Below are 15,830 nucleotides of genomic sequence, written 5' to 3'. Positions count from 1 at the left end.
TTTCCGAAACAATATCTTTATATAGATCAAAAATAAAAATATTATTTAATTTTTCCAAAAATAAAAATTTTATTTATTCTATTAAAAAATACGACATTTCTTTACAAAAAAATGCTAATCAAACGTACATTGATGAAGATATTTAAGTTTTACACTCAGTGTTTTGCGTCCATGAGAAACGCTGTTTTCTTTTACGTAGCTATATTAAACAAGCTGATTTTATTACCACACCAAGTGGATTTTTGTTCGAGGTGTATTTCATTAAAGCGCATTAGCTAAACATATTAATTGCCTTTGCATAATGTAGCGCATTCACGAGTTGCATTACATTTTGCGCAAGAACTAATTATACTTCTATATATAATACTCAGGTTTTTTTCTACTTACGTATCAGAGATTGATGATTTTATTATTTTTATTAGTATAAATATGAGAAAACACATTTTTTCATATAGATATTGGAATAGAAATTAGGAATAGATAGTTGATGGACAATTTTATTCTCTATTAATTTCAAGCATAACAGATTTCTAATTTGAAATTTAATTATATCAAGATTTAATCCCATAGATTTGAAAAAATGACAAAAATAATAGTATTCAGTTGAAATTTTATTTAGAAAACTTCAATTCTGAATTAGAAAATAAATTTGTGAACATGAGATATTTTTTTCATAAATAAAATATTCATTGCAATAAAAATATAGGGATAGAAGAATTTTTACAAAAATTTAGAAGTATTTTTACAAATTATATACTATACAAATATAAAATATATAATGTTGTCAAATCTTTATACAGTTTATAAAAAGTTATGCAATTGCTTTTCTTTTTAACTAGAATTATTAAATTAATTTAAATTGAATTAATCTCAAATTTCTTATAATCTATATTATTATTTTATCATATTCAAGTATATTATATATACATATATAAGTATAAAAAAATATAAAAGAACAATTTAAATATTGAAGGCAATTTTTCTAACGTTCTCTCTAAGAAGCACTTTCGATTTTTTTGATCTTTCTTTGATTTTTTTTTGTTTTTCTTTTTTTAAATCTTAAGATTTCAGAGCGCTATGCACTCATTCCCGTATTAAGCGTTCATATATATAATCGATGCCAAATAAAGTGTCTCCTTTCGTATCTATAGGGTGATGGTGTTGTAAGCTTCAGCTCATATAGAGTAATTAGTAATCGTACTACCATTTGTTGCATTGTATAACGTGCGTCTAGTATCGTAATGCTTTTTCACAGTGAGCCAACTAGATATCTGCGCGTTGTACTTAATTTCTTTTTTTTTTCCGAGAGCGATTGTTTGTGCATGAGGAGACTCGCTAGTGCTACAAAAAGAGAAGGTGTAGTGTATCTAGGAAGACAATCTAATTTCGAATTTATATGAGTCTTTATGTATACATTCTACATCTTAAATATCTCGTCTAGAACACTATGCAATTATATGTCGATAGATTTTCGACATATATATATATATATATAGCTTCCACACAATTTTCTTAAAATAAATGCTTTTTACAGCGACAATTTTTGTGTAAATTATATGCAAAATGATACTGAATATATTAATCGCATTTTTGACATATCAAAAATAGAAAGTTAAAAAATTTCTTTAGAATTTCTCTAGAAATATCGAGGTCTTGAAATATAATTAAAAGTATAATATTATTAAAATATCGTACAAATTATTATTAATATATTGTATGTTCAATTGTAATAAATATTTATTAATAAAAAATTAAAATTTATTTTTATTATATTTAATTAGAAATAAAACGATTAAAAAATATAATAATTATCAATTTTACTGGATATCTATTATATTTTCTAAAGAAGAGTGAGGGTTTTTATTCTTTATTCACACTCGTGATCATGAAGTGAAAAATATCCAATTAACGAAATTAATGTTACGATCGAAAAATTTTTCTTGCCATAGCAGCAAAAATTTTCATTATCATGCATTGAGATTTTGAATGTGTAGTTGCTATGTAGCTTTAGAGAAAGTACGGTTTTATTTCTTAGATTTCTATCAGAACGAGACATTATTCGAATGTAGTTAAATCTCATTGAAAGAATCTATGCATTTCAATATGGGCATTCGAATACAGGGATTATTGTGTAATTTTTTTACGAAGATCCAAACATTTATTTTATAAAAGTATACGCGGATGTACGAAAGACTACATACTTGAAGATATCAATGTTCGATAGGGAAAAAATGCAGTAGATTGTTTATCTATTAAAATGATTTCAATCCGATTGTCAGAGAAATATTGTCCGCTAATAGAGATCTTACTCCTTATTCCTTGGATCTATAGATTTTTTGTTTTTCAAGTATCTCGGATTTGCAGATCCACAATTTTAATAAATTCCCGGATTAACGGATCTTTGATTTTAAAATATTTTGAATTCTTAGTTTCACACTGATCTTCTTCTACACATGTATCCTCGAATTTATAGATTCCGGCCATCAGAAATATTTGATTTTCTAAATATTTAGTTTAATTATAAATATTCTTATTTGCAAAAGATTTTAGATTTGTACAATCTCGATATTATAGATCTTTTTTTTTTTTTTTTTTTTGATAGTAAGATTTTCCATTTTATTAATCGATTTTATCGAAATTTTTAATATTGTAAATCCTTGATTTTCGCTTTCATGAATTGATTTTATTAAATGGTTTTTCGTATCACGCGTTACTAGTTTCGCGAAGCATTTTGATCGAAATTTCATAAATTATTGATATATCTAAAGTACGTAGCTTCAGAGTATTTTGATGCCAGAAATACGAAATAAAAATTTATTGAATGCCAATAATCTTAATAACTTGTAGTCTTTAACATTCTAATGCTCTGTACGTGCGTCTCTCTCCGCGATCGCTTTCGAAATTCACGTTGACGATCGATGAAACGAAAAAATAAATAAATAAACACAGTTCTCATGAAGCCGTTTGATTTCAGACTACTATGGAGGAGGTGGCACGAGGTGATCCAAAGTCGTCGTTGCTGCAGAAGCTACTGTCCGAGTGACTGCAGGCCACCATCCCGTCACGCAGTAAAAGATTATATGTAATATATGTTTGAGTGTGTGCGGAGATCGAAACGGAGATGTAGGACGTAAAAACATGAAGGAGAGCAAGAGTGCGAGAGAAAGGGCGAGAGAGAGAGAGAGAGAGAGAGAGAGAGAGAATGTGTGAGAGAAAGAAAATTATAAGATGCATATACACTCTTATATACGTAATGGATACTATTGTATTATATGTAACGCCATACACGGAGTCAGTATTCATATACGTATCACCAAATACAATGCAAAACTAGCGCGCGGTGCTCTCTAGAATGTTGCCCGTCGATCAACCGAGAAAAAGAGGGACGAGAGGAGCGAGAGAGAAAGAGAGAGAAATAAAGAGGAGAGTTAGAGATAGATGGATAGATGTATAAAGAGAGATAGACAAAAAAGGGAGGGAACAGCGGGACTTTTTCCCTTTCCTTTTGCTTTTCGAACTCGAAGGACCAAAAGTTTTCAAGTTTTTGTTCGGCTGTGTAAAGATTTCCTATGTGGTGGATGATGAATACGTGTGTCACCAGGGAATATCGAGGTTGCACGACATATCGTGACACGAAAAGAATTGATTCGCGCGACGTTTGCTTCTTCTTCTTCTTCTTCTTTTTCTTCTTCTTCTTCTTCTTCTTCTCTCTCTCTCTCTCTCTCTCTCTTTTTTTTTTAAAGGATCTTTTTCTCTCTCGTCGCATTCTCATCCCGATTTAAAGACGAACGAAGATATACCGTTGTATCGTATACTGAGATATACGCTAGGACGATCGCAGGCATACGGACGATAAGCCCACATCCGCATTTTACCTGTCGATAGATGTGTGTATGTGTATGTATATGTGTGCGCGTGTGTTGTGTGTGCATGCCATGTTCTCCGTCAGTATTGTATTCGGTATATCAACATGGGCGGTAAAACGGGGAGAGGAAACTATATATAGGTACCTCAAAAAAAAAGGTATACTTTATTATACCACTGGCTGTTGAAGATAGAGAGATATACTATTTATAGGATTTAATTATTCTACACAGAGAGGAAAGAAAGAAATAGAGCACTCTATTCGCGTATTTTCCTTAATTTAACATCCTTTCGACTATTACATTTATGAATAATATATATTTGTGTGATTGTAAGAAAATCTGCAACCAAAATGTGACAAAGAAACTTGTTGTTGTGTTAAAATATGATTATAACTATTATTATATTAATAACTATTATATAATTATTTTATTTTATTTTATTATTATATTATTATTAATAATATTATTATTATTATCGACATTATTATCATCACTATTACCAATATTCTTGTTGCAATTACTATATTATTATATAGTAGTAAGAATAATTATTATTTTATTATTATATATCAATATTGATATTATTGAACACATGGAATATGCATATTTCTATTCAATAGTAAGAGTACCTTTATATATAAATATAAATATAAATATATATTGTATAAATGTATATGTATATATATATGTATAGTGGGTTTATGTACGCGTTATATATAAATAATAAGAGCGGATATTATTCATATATAATCGATATATAAATTGACGTATATTTATACATCTATACATGCGAGACGAAGAAAGAAAGAAAAGAGGAAATCGATCTTCTATTTTGCATAGCTCGGTAATAATTCTCTTTTGGGTCTTAGATGCACACTAAATTACTTCTAAACGACACACACACATCTGTTGTTATATAAATGAGAGAGAAAAATAAAGAAATCTTCTAATTGATACTTACACGTGTATATGCACATGACGCTACGCGTGTGTATGTGCGTATACGCGTGTATACATACATATGAAAGAAATCTCACGCAAGTGTCTTATTTTTCCAGGAAGTTCATCACATCTATTAAAAATTGGAAGAAATCGCTACTAGAGGTTTTTGAATGTGTATGATGATGGACTCGCGAGTATATACGCGAATTGAACGAGTAACGTCGGCGACTTTTATTTTATTTTTTATTTCTTATTTTTTTTTTTTTTTTTTTTTTTTGCATCGGCGAAAATTTGTCTTAATACGCGAGTATGATGGATATAACAGGGAAACGTTTCTCTTTTCCGTTTCGTTTCGATCGTGATTTCCAAATGTGATTACGACGGACGTACGTGTGGCAATTATTAGCGTTATTTGGCGTGTATTATATTTATATCGTTATACGTCCGTCTCGTGTTTTCTTTTTAAATTTTGAAAGTTTTCTCCGCGAAAGGAAAAGGGATTCGTGTATTTGAGTTTCGAATTATTTACAATAATTAGTATTTCTTAGTATCGGGACGCTTTTGAAATGTATTGTACATAATGAGAAGCGAAAGAGAAATGATCTTGTTCGCGCGCATTGTCGTTGTTTTCGTTGCCTCTTGATATCTTTTGTACAACACGAATCAACGTTTCGTCCGAGTGGCACGAAAAAACGACATATGATGATGGTAATGATAATGATGACGTTGATACTGTGATGACATTAATATTTGGCCTGCTCGTCCCCTGTTGCTTTTTCTTCCAATTAAAAGCAGTTACAAAGTTGTAACCTCCGTAAAAAAAACACATCCGTGAGGTACTCTGAATATGTACACGTACATACATAGGCATGTACTCGCCTGTAAACCTGGATACGTATATTATGCGTATGAGAGAAAGAATAGAGAGAAAGAGAGAGAGAGAGAGAGAGAGAGGGGGGAAGAAAAGGAGAAAGAATGAATAAGAGTAAGAGCGTGAGAAAGGCAGAGGAAAATGATTATGAGATTAGTATGCCCGTACATGTTTGTGTATGTCCGCGCGTGTGCGTGCTTATGTCAGTGTGCGCGAGATAGAACGTCGTAGTGATTTACGCGCGTGTTGTGTGTATGCGTGTGTATGCGTGTGCGCGTGTGTGTGTGTGTATGGATGCGTGCGTTGTTCGTAGGCACGCTCGTACGCGGGTGTGCGTAGCAAATTACGTCATATAGATAGATCATATGTGCTTTCTAATGATGAATAATTTTATAAATATAAATATAAATATAATATCGCGATCTCTCTCACCGTGTACGTTCATTTCGTACGATGAGCTTCTTGTATGTGAACTTCGCGTGTCCTGGAAGGCCCGTTCGCCTTTTATTAAACTGTCAAATAATTTCAACGCTCTTGCTTCTTTCAGTTGGCTCTTTTAAATAGCTTTTGCGAACATTTGAGATATTCCCTCCTTTCCTCTATTTATCTTCGTTTATGTTGCTTTCAGACCTGCTGAAGAGATTCACCGTGATATTTCTAGATTATAGATAGTCTAAAAAAAAAAAAATGTATTTTTTTTTTAATCATCAAAAAGTATAGAAACTAATTTGATTAAAAAATTGAGATTTATTTATTTTACATGTCATCATGTATCATTTGTTTTATGTTTTTTAAAAGCGATTATCGCGTTTTATCTCATTGACGAAAAGAAATAAGACAGCAGAGCTCAATTTCTTTTTTCTTTTTTTTTTTTTTTTTGCTTTCTCATTAAGCAGATACAAAATCTCAAGTTACAAATTAATAATTCAGGAAATTGTTACTTTATAACAATGTTTAATTGTTCAATTGTTACTTTATAACATTAATTGTTTAATTGTTACTTTATAACAATGTTTAATTGTTCATTTTGGGTATGTGACATTTATAATTTATCGATATTTTTATGAAAAGGAGTTCCGGAAAGACATCGGTTAGATTATACAAAAAGATCTTTATTCAATGCGATATATAAGATAATAGTTACGATAGCGATACACAACGTACAGATAACGTTAATTTAATTATCATATTCTACAATCACCTGAATCGCGTCGGCGAACCTGGTTATTGGCAGTTTGCGATGGCCGGACGCGAAGGATTTTTTTTTTCTATTTGGCATAAAGGCAGTTATATGGCTTCACGGCAGCCGGCGGCGTTTTTTATCGGGCAGGAAAAGACTAGGTGCATGAACCTTGCACACGGGACAAGAACGAGTAACACCGATATATTCCCAAGAGCGAGAGAAGAGTTTTAAGATAAGCGGTCCAGATCTTGGTTCCAACAAGGGTTTCAAAAATAATGCTTCCCCCATTTAATTATTATAACTTCCGGGTATAAACACCGATAACACTGAGAAATTTATAAAATTCAATCTACATTTTAACGATTTTTAACTAAAATTTATACTGACAGTTTCTTTTCTAAATAAGATAATAGACCGAAAGATATAAGAAAGGTTTTTTTATATTTTCCAGACTCGTGCGTGTCGTCCGGGTTATCTTGAACTTTTCACTGCTGGTTCCTGAATATTTATATGCGTTATCCACGTCTTTATACTCGGTTTAAGGTTTACGAGCTAAAGCACCCGGCCCGGGATATAACTTAACTAATATAAAAAAAAAAGAGTTTCTCTTGCTTCTTTATATACATAGGCTTGCTATGCCTTTGCACGTCACTGATGTCGTTATTTGTTCTCAATGCGTGTGTGCAGCTCGTGTTGCCGATCTACAGATTGTCGGACGATTCTATCGGTCGTTCACCGTGTCTGCCGCGCACGCGACCTCTCCTACGGTAGTGATAGGGTGATCCGCGCCTATGGTTGGGATGTCTTTCACGACTGGGTTGCAATAGCAAGGGCTGATAATCGGGCGGATAACGGGGTGGTGGTGCCGGCGGATACTGAACGTTGTTGGGAGCCCGTTCGTTGTTTGATGTGAAAGGTTTCAGGACCGTTGTCCTGCCATAAGAATCTTCGCTGACGCGTTGACGGATACACACGGCGCAGCGGCTCACTCGAGATGTATGGTCGGCCTTGAGTGTCTGTTGCAGCGGTTTACGGAACATCTCCTCATCGCGGATGGTCGCCAACCAATATGACGTTGCGGTGGCGAAATAATTACAGGTGCCGAGACCGCGACACTCAATGAACGGTCTGACGCGGAACTCCTCCAGACAGGATCCTGGTGAGACTAAGGACTGACCACCGCCGTCAGCGCCTGCATCTCTGTGCTGTAATTGAGAAGCGAAAAATCGCATGTAATCATGGTTTCTGCTAACTCCATTAAAAAATTATATATGATTCAATAGATGAATCATGAGAAAGAGATAATTTGATGTATAAATACTCGTACATATATTATTTGTTATATTTGTAATCGCAATTTAACAACTCAGATAAAGTTTATCCTGAAACAGTCTGAGTTTTATTTCTTACCATGAGGAAACTGTATCCGACCCAGATTTCCTTCCAGCCGCCCGGACACGTGGGTATCGACATGGATTGACTATGGACAGCCATTACTCTGGTCGGTGCTTCGCATACGGAGCATCTCGATATGTATCTACCAATTTCCGGTGCCGGTATCGGCGTCATCATCATTGGCATAGGCTCAGTTGTGCTAAGCCAGTAGCTATAGTCGTTACGATTGGCATAATCGCATACGTTGTTCAAATTGCAGAATAGGAAGGGCATAGTAGAGAACTTTTTGATGCAACTACCAGCAGCGCCTGAATGACAAAAGATTATCGTTTGAATCATGCGTATTTTTGTAATATATAATTCTTTATTTAATGTATTACGTGTTTTTAAATTGTCTTTTTCATTAACAAACACAACATAAACATAAAAATTTATATGTATTTTACAAAGACAATTATGAAAAATTGATGGTTTAATTTTAGAAAATATATGTATAAAATAAATTTACGTTAATTCTATTTTTCAGTAAATTTTGTAACACGTCAGTACGATTTAGTCTTTAGTTAGAGAAAGACACATATGTTATCATATTATTTACCGAGATCTTGAGTGTATGGTCGTCCATTACCCATGGTATGTAATAAAGAAAATCCTTCCCATAACTTTACGGTATTCTTCGGACAGATTGGTATCATTTCAGTTTGCGAGTGACGAGCAAAATAGAAACCTCTGTCCCTTGGGCCAATTCCGTTTGGCGCAGGTGCACCAGGTGCGCCGCGAAAACCTGAGCAATTAATATCCAATTTCATATAGGTAAAAAATAATCAACATAAATTTTTTATAATATTAGTTTTTGATCCAAGAATAAAGCTATAATTTATTAAAGTATAAATAATGTATTAAATAGTCAAATATGTATATACCTGGCTGTCCTTGTCGTCCGGGTGCTCCAGAGGGACCTTGATATCCGGCAGGCCCATCTTTACCATCCGGTCCTTGTGATCCAGCGAAACCAATCATGCCTCGTTCACCTTGTCGTCCAGGCAAACCGTCCTTGCCAGGTTCACCCATCATTCCCTGTAGTCCAGGGAAACCTGTACATATCCATATAGCACTCTTTTATTGCACTCTTCCATGATTTAAATATAATTATTTTACTATAGGAAAATATAGGTGCAGTACCTGGTAATCCGGGAACTCCTATATCACCGGGAAGTCCTTTTCTTGGGAAAGGGGGGAAAGGATTTAGGCCAGGTTCTCCTTTCGGCCCCTAGCAGAAAAAACAATCATTTATAATGGCTTAATCTGCATTGATTCTTTAATACGCGTGCTAAGTACTATATTTGGCTTAATTTGATGATGTACTATAATTTGTCTTAATTGCATTTTCAAATAATTTTGTTGGATTTCTATATTTTCAATATAGCAAATAAACAACTTTAATTTAAACGCAGCTAAGATCAATGTTTGATCCGTATTATTATGATTTGCATATTAAAACACATATATGGTATAAATTATGCCAATAATTTCTATTCGGTCTTTATGCTTATTGTATGATTTATCACTTATTATATCATATTTTTTGATTACATAATATTAATTATATATAAAATAATTAAGATTAAAGGAAATCTATGAGACAATTCCCATTATTATTTATCCGAAAATCGCATGAAAAGAATTTAAGTATATTTAAATATACTATATTTAATTGCAAATTCATGAAACTTACCTGTGGTCCTTCAGGACCGGGCAATCCATGTAGACCAGCTTCACCAGTCTCTCCCCTTTCTCCTTTCGGTCCTGATAATCCATCAAAGCCAGGTAAACCGGAATCGCCTCTTATTCCCTTTGGTCCTGGTCGACCATCTAATCCAGGCCATCCAGGTTCACCGGGCTGTCCTTTTGTGCTACTCGGAGATATTCCCGGCTCTCCACGGAAACCTTTCGGACCTGGTGTTCCGGGGAAACCTTGCAATCCTTCCAAACCTGGTGCGCCGGGAAAACCGACGAATCCTCTAGGACCTATTCAAAACATGGAATAATAATAAATTATAAAGATCTAAATATATTTCTTTCAGAGAATAAAGATTAAATCTTTTTTTACAAAAGAAAGATAATCATATTGTATAGAAGATAACTGAATTATAAAAGTATTGATAATTATGAATTTTTAATGTTGGAGGTCATTAATAGCGTTCAAAAATATCAATTTTTTATGTTTTGTTATTGAATTAACTATGTTAAAAAAAAAAAGAATTGATTAAATATGTAATAATAAATACCTGAGTCTCCCGTAATTCCTTTAGGACCTGGAAGACTATAGCCTATGTCACCAGAGATTCCTTTAGGTCCATTCGGACCATATTCACCGGGAGCTCCTTTTTGTCCGGGACGACCTGGGATACCAGGCATACCATCCAGACCAGCGCGACCAATTTCACCGGGTTCGGCGAATTCACCAGGCAAGCCTATGGCAAAGAAGTAAACAAATAATAATATTAATTGAAATAGAATATTACTAACGATATATATATTAAAATAAGAACAAGATGTTTTAAGGCATTAATTCCCAAATTAAGAAAGAAATTTTGAAACTATTATCATAAATTGCGAATAATATCCTTATTGTTAATCTTAATTTTTATGAAAGACGATAAAGCAGGAAAATTTCTAAAATATTAAAGTAAAATGAGAAGATAAAAGAATTGGAAGCTCTGAGCATTAAAAGAAAATAAACGAACTATATGATATGTAAAAATAATTTGAATACATTTAGATCATACGAGTTTGCAATATTTAACTTGATTAATTAAATATAAATTTTTTTATACCTGGAGCTCCACGAGGTCCTTGATCGCCTGGCAGACCAGCGAAACCAGGTAATCCTGGGAAACCAATGGGACCCGGATATCCTCGGTCTCCAATTTGACCCTATATATACATAGACGAATAAGTAAATAATTTTTTTTTGTAATCTGATTCAATTATAAAAATTCGTTTACTCACTTTACGGCCGGGCACTCCGATGTATCCTGCTTCACCCCGTTCTCCTTTTACACCAGGGAAACCATTGTGACCTCGATCACCGAAATCACCCTTCTCTGCGAACGCGTAAGACGGTAAGCCAGGTTCGCCCACTTGACCCTTCGATCCAGGAGCACCCAAGATACCTGGGGCACCTCTTATACCCGGTTCACCTGGCATTCCTGATTCAAAATAATTAACTTGAATGCTTAATTCTTGTGGTTTAAAGAAACATATATTCTATTTTAATGCCTGTGATATAAAAAGATGCTGCTATAACATTCTTTTTTATTACGATATATTGTACAAAGATAGATTGTACATATTTTGTTAGAATATTTGTTAAAAGATATAAATAGAAAAATGCAATTAAATGCGAAAGTTAATGTCTGTGAGTTGAGAGAGGGAAAGAGAGAATATCTTCATAAAATATAAAGATATTTTAATATGTGTAATTAACTTAATTATTAAAGATACAGAAACTGATTACTTACCTGGTCTGCCCATTATACCCGGATCACCATCGAGACCTCGTTTCCCTTTCAATCCATCGAATCCAGGAGGTCCAATCGGACCTCTTTCACCTTTCACGCCATATTTACCGGGTATTCCAAATAAGCCTGGCTTTCCCGGGAAACCTTGATCGCCTTGTTCACCTTTCAATCCATCAGGACCCATATCACCAATTTCTCCCTATAAAATTATAAATATTAACATATATATTTTTATGATAATGAATTTTTATCATGATTTTTATCAAAATGAAAAATTAGTCTCGAGTTTTCCATTACAAATTTTAAGCAATGACAGAAAATGGTTACATATTTTAAGCAGTTAGTAATATAAATATAAAAATGTTTTTGCAATGTATTTTTTTGAATATTAATACATATTTAAAAATAAGATATGCACAAATCATATAATTATTACAATACTAAAAATATGCATTTTGTTCCTTTTTCCATAAGATGCACCTACTTTTGATCCCACGACACCGTCGTATCCGTCGACTCCAGCGTCACCTTTCTGTCCTGGTAGGCCATTGAAACCCTCAGTTGACAATCCCGGTTCTCCCGGTAGTCCTGGCCGTCCGTCGAATCCAGGTAGACCGGGCGGTCCAATTTCTCCCATAAAACCAGGCTCACCGATATCACCTTGAGGACCACTGAAAGAGTTTTCGCCCGGAGCGCCCCACAATCCTTCGAGACCAGTGTCGCCAATGATGCCCTTGGGTCCAGATGGCCCTCTCACTCCTGGTGCCCCGGAAAATCCGACGTCTCCCAATTCTCCTTTAACACCAAGTGCTCCATCTATGCCATCAAAACCAGGCCAGCCGAGTGGTCCTGGCTCGCCGATCTCGCCGACTTCTCCCTTTTCTCCTGGAGCGCCCGGTAGACCTTGTCTTCCATACATTCCTTGATATCCCTGAGGTCCCGTATCACCATCGTCACCGCGTCGTCCAATAAAACCGACCTCTCCCTTCAAGCCCTTCATTCCGTCGAAGCCAGAAGGACCATCAGGACCTAAAGATGGATGCGCGTATTAAGATTTTAGTTTAAATTGTAATATGAAGATTTTACTTTACTTTAAAGATTGAATTTTATGACGTGAAGAAGAGCTTATTGAAAATAAGTCATTCTATAAGTTCTATATAGACATTCTATAGTTATTATATATAATGAAAAATCGTATAATCATAAATCGGATTGAAAGCGGAATTTGGTTTATTATCCAATGTTATTTCATCTAAATTATATCTATACAAAATGACTTGATTGTTTTAAATTATGTGAGCATTAGTTTTCAAGACTTACCACGAACACCAATGTCTCCGATTTTTCCGGGCATTCCAGGCTGGCCAAGCATACCCGGAAAACCTCGATCACCTTGTATACTATCCCCACGTTGACCTTTGGCTCCCTAGAATGTCCATCAAATCATTTTAATATGATTCGTCTAAAGATATTTAATAAAAGATTATTTTTTTAAATGATAAATATTAATTTAAAGTAATCTTTACAAGAATCTATATATAAAGAAAAATGTGTGTACTTACTTGAAGTCCAGGCAATCCCTCATAACCGGGAGCTCCTTTAGCACCCCTGACACCCTTTGGACCATCCTCTCCTGGTCGGCCACGCAATCCTTGAGGACCAGGATCACCAAAATCACCTTTTGGGCCGAACCAGCCGCGTTCTCCAATTTCGCCATAAGTTAAATTTGTGCCTGGATCTCCTCGTTCACCTTTATTGCCAATGCGACCCTGTAATAAATAGATGCATCATTTCGCTGTTGATGTGAATTTTTCTTCGCTTAATAATAATAAAGTTATTTTAATAAATAAAATAAAATAGTTAATTTTATTTATATATAATTTTATAACTGAATTGTGAAAACACAAATTGAGTGTCTTCAAATAACTTACTGGAAAACCAGTTGGTCCTTGCGGTCCAGGTGAACCTGACGTGCCACGAAGTCCTTGCTCTCCCGGCATTCCGGGATATCCCTTTAAACCGATAGGACCTTGCCGTGAAATACCTAGGAGGCCAGGTTCACCAGATAAACCCAGTAAACCTTCGTCGCCAAGAGTTCCTGCGAAACCTTTTAAACCGGGCTCTCCTACGAGAATATCGCAAATATTTTAATTCTGTTTTAACTTTCTTCTCCATTAATTGTAATATATTAAATTTTATATAAAATTTATATAAATTTGCATATTTATACGTTATATTCTATTTGTATAAATTACATCAATGTAATCATACAATTTTCAGAAGAAAGTTTTAAAACAATTGAGAATCAGCTATAAAATATAATATCATTATTTCATTTGTAACAATAGTATTTTAACCTACCACGATCTCCTATGGCACCTTTATAGCCCTTGTCACCTTTACTGTCTGCGACATATTCCGAGGCCTCGCCAGGCTCTCCCTTTTTACCGCTATCTCCTTGTATTCCTTTGACTCCCGGCTCTCCCGGATATCCTGGATCTCCTCGCAAATACTCGATCGGTACCGAAGCATCCTCACCTTTTTCGCCAGGAATGCCGTCGAATCCCGGCGAACCATCCCTTCCAGATAATCCAGGGTGACCATGTTCACCCTATAAATTATATAATACAATATTATCGGATTAGAGCAAATGAGAGAATTAATTACTTTTTAACAAGCGATTAAAAAAACTTCCAAATTATTCTAAAATATAAATCCTATCGTTTTTAAATAGCTAGCAAGATAGATGAACCTTTTCTCCTTTTGGTCCCGGTACACCTGTGTCACCGACGGGTCCCGGTTGTCCTCGCAGACCTCTGAGTCCTTCGGGGCCGGGTAAGCCTTTGTCGCCAACATCGCCCGGCGGACTGGCAAGCTGTTCGTCTGGCGGGAAGAATATCGTTCCCTGTTCTCCTTTGGGTCCTTGTATTCCTGCAATACCGGATCTTCCACTATCACCTTCAAGTCCCGCCGGTCCTGGTGAACCTCGTTTCCCTTGTACTCCCTTGAATCCTCGAGGACCAGGTAATCCGGGAAATCCCGAAGCTCCAGGATATCCGTCCAAGGCAGGCTCACCGCGTTCTCCTTTCTCGCCGGGTAGACCTGTGCAATGATTAACAAAAAACAATTTCTTAAGGATATTTTAACTTATATCAATTAAAATATTTTTTTTCGCGCAAAAGAACAATTCTTTACTAATATAAATTATTTCTTACCTGGTGCACATACACCGCAGTCATCTCCTCGAATACCCTTGTCACCTTTAAAACCGAATAAGCCAGGCCAACCATCGGGACCAGGAATACCCGGCGTTCCGGGCAGACCTCGTTCTCCAGGTGGTCCACGAATTCTTATACCTTTCCCAGGAAAACCTTTCTCTCCTGCTCAGCAAGTACAATAAATAATTTATATATGAAGTGTATAGAATGACATTAATAAACTTGACAATAGATATAAACTTAACCTTTACGGAATATAATTGTAATTTTTTTTTTTTTTGAATATTTCGAATGCGTGAATAGGATCCTTAATATACATAAATTTGATATCTATAAAATTTGATATTCTATAATTATTTATTTCAGATTTTGATAAATATAAATTCTGATTTTACCTGGAGGACCAGGATCACCGCGATCGCCAGGCGGACCTGACAATCCTGGAAAACCTGGGTTGCCGTCTGGTCCCGGCGGTCCAATTATCGTTACGCCTGGAAATCCTTTGGCTCCTATAATTCCGGGTAAACCGTGTAGTCCGGAAGGTCCTTGAGGTCCCATGGGTCCCGGTAAGCCTGGAATAATTCATAAGTGATCAATTATTCATGATATTGTTTATGTACTAAAACACTTCATTATATCCTATATAGAGATGCAATAATTATTTACCATCATCTCCTTGTTCTCCTTTTATGGACGAACCTTTCGCCCCTGACAAACCGGGAATACCAGACGGCCCTGGTGGTCCTGGTGGTCCTATAAAACCGACTTTTCCTGGCAAACCTGGTGTTCCTGTTTGACCCGGTTCACCAGGAGGACCTATAAAAAAACAAA

At 35.1% G+C, this 15,830-nt stretch overlaps 2 protein-coding genes across 11 annotated transcripts in view; one reads left to right on the top strand and one right to left on the bottom strand.

Moving 5' to 3' along the window:
- Positions 1-3,203, top strand: part of LOC138936253 (nuclear receptor coactivator 2) — a 131,782-nt gene extending 128,579 nt beyond the window's left edge. For all 8 annotated transcript variants that reach the window (XM_070301513.1, XM_070301511.1, XM_070301515.1 and 5 more), the window contains one exon: positions 2,975-3,203. In XM_070301513.1, the coding sequence (XP_070157614.1) occupies positions 2,975-3,043 (69 nt within the window). In that variant the 3' untranslated portion in view covers positions 3,044-3,203. The remainder of the gene's footprint in view (positions 1-2,974) is intronic.
- A 1,834-nt stretch (positions 3,204-5,037) lies between these two features.
- The window catches only part of LOC138936252 (collagen alpha-1(IV) chain), a 120,156-nt gene continuing 109,363 nt past the window's right edge, over positions 5,038-15,830 (bottom strand). For 2 of the 3 annotated variants that reach the window (XM_070301508.1, XM_070301507.1), the window contains exons 9-27: positions 15,666-15,815; positions 15,395-15,571; positions 14,997-15,161; positions 14,534-14,883; positions 14,143-14,392; positions 13,713-13,906; positions 13,344-13,550; positions 13,102-13,207; positions 12,266-12,810; positions 11,782-11,980; positions 11,270-11,469; positions 11,095-11,194; positions 10,546-10,731; positions 9,993-10,285; positions 9,440-9,527; positions 9,181-9,351; positions 8,856-9,041; positions 8,273-8,565; positions 6,771-8,067 (exon numbers count right to left, since the gene is read on the bottom strand). In XM_070301508.1, coding sequence (XP_070157609.1) covers positions 7,564-8,067; positions 8,273-8,565; positions 8,856-9,041; positions 9,181-9,351; positions 9,440-9,527; positions 9,993-10,285; positions 10,546-10,731; positions 11,095-11,194; positions 11,270-11,469; positions 11,782-11,980; positions 12,266-12,810; positions 13,102-13,207; positions 13,344-13,550; positions 13,713-13,906; positions 14,143-14,392; positions 14,534-14,883; positions 14,997-15,161; positions 15,395-15,571; positions 15,666-15,815 — 4,364 coding nt within the window. In that variant the 3' untranslated portion in view covers positions 6,771-7,563. Of the gene's footprint in view, positions 6,353-6,770; positions 8,068-8,272; positions 8,566-8,855; positions 9,042-9,180; positions 9,352-9,439; positions 9,528-9,992; positions 10,286-10,545; positions 10,732-11,094; positions 11,195-11,269; positions 11,470-11,781; positions 11,981-12,265; positions 12,811-13,101; positions 13,208-13,343; positions 13,551-13,712; positions 13,907-14,142; positions 14,393-14,533; positions 14,884-14,996; positions 15,162-15,394; positions 15,572-15,665; positions 15,816-15,830 lie in introns of those variants that run through there. The other variant, XR_011447355.1, reaches the window with a different exon arrangement.

Source organism: Polyergus mexicanus, unplaced genomic scaffold (genome assembly GCF_030449975.1).
Source record: "Polyergus mexicanus isolate NDT 795.1 unplaced genomic scaffold, iyPolMexi1.0 SCAF_9, whole genome shotgun sequence".
In the NCBI taxonomy this organism is placed as follows: domain Eukaryota; kingdom Metazoa; phylum Arthropoda; class Insecta; order Hymenoptera; family Formicidae; genus Polyergus; species Polyergus mexicanus.
This window is presented reverse-complemented; position numbering and strand designations above follow the sequence as displayed.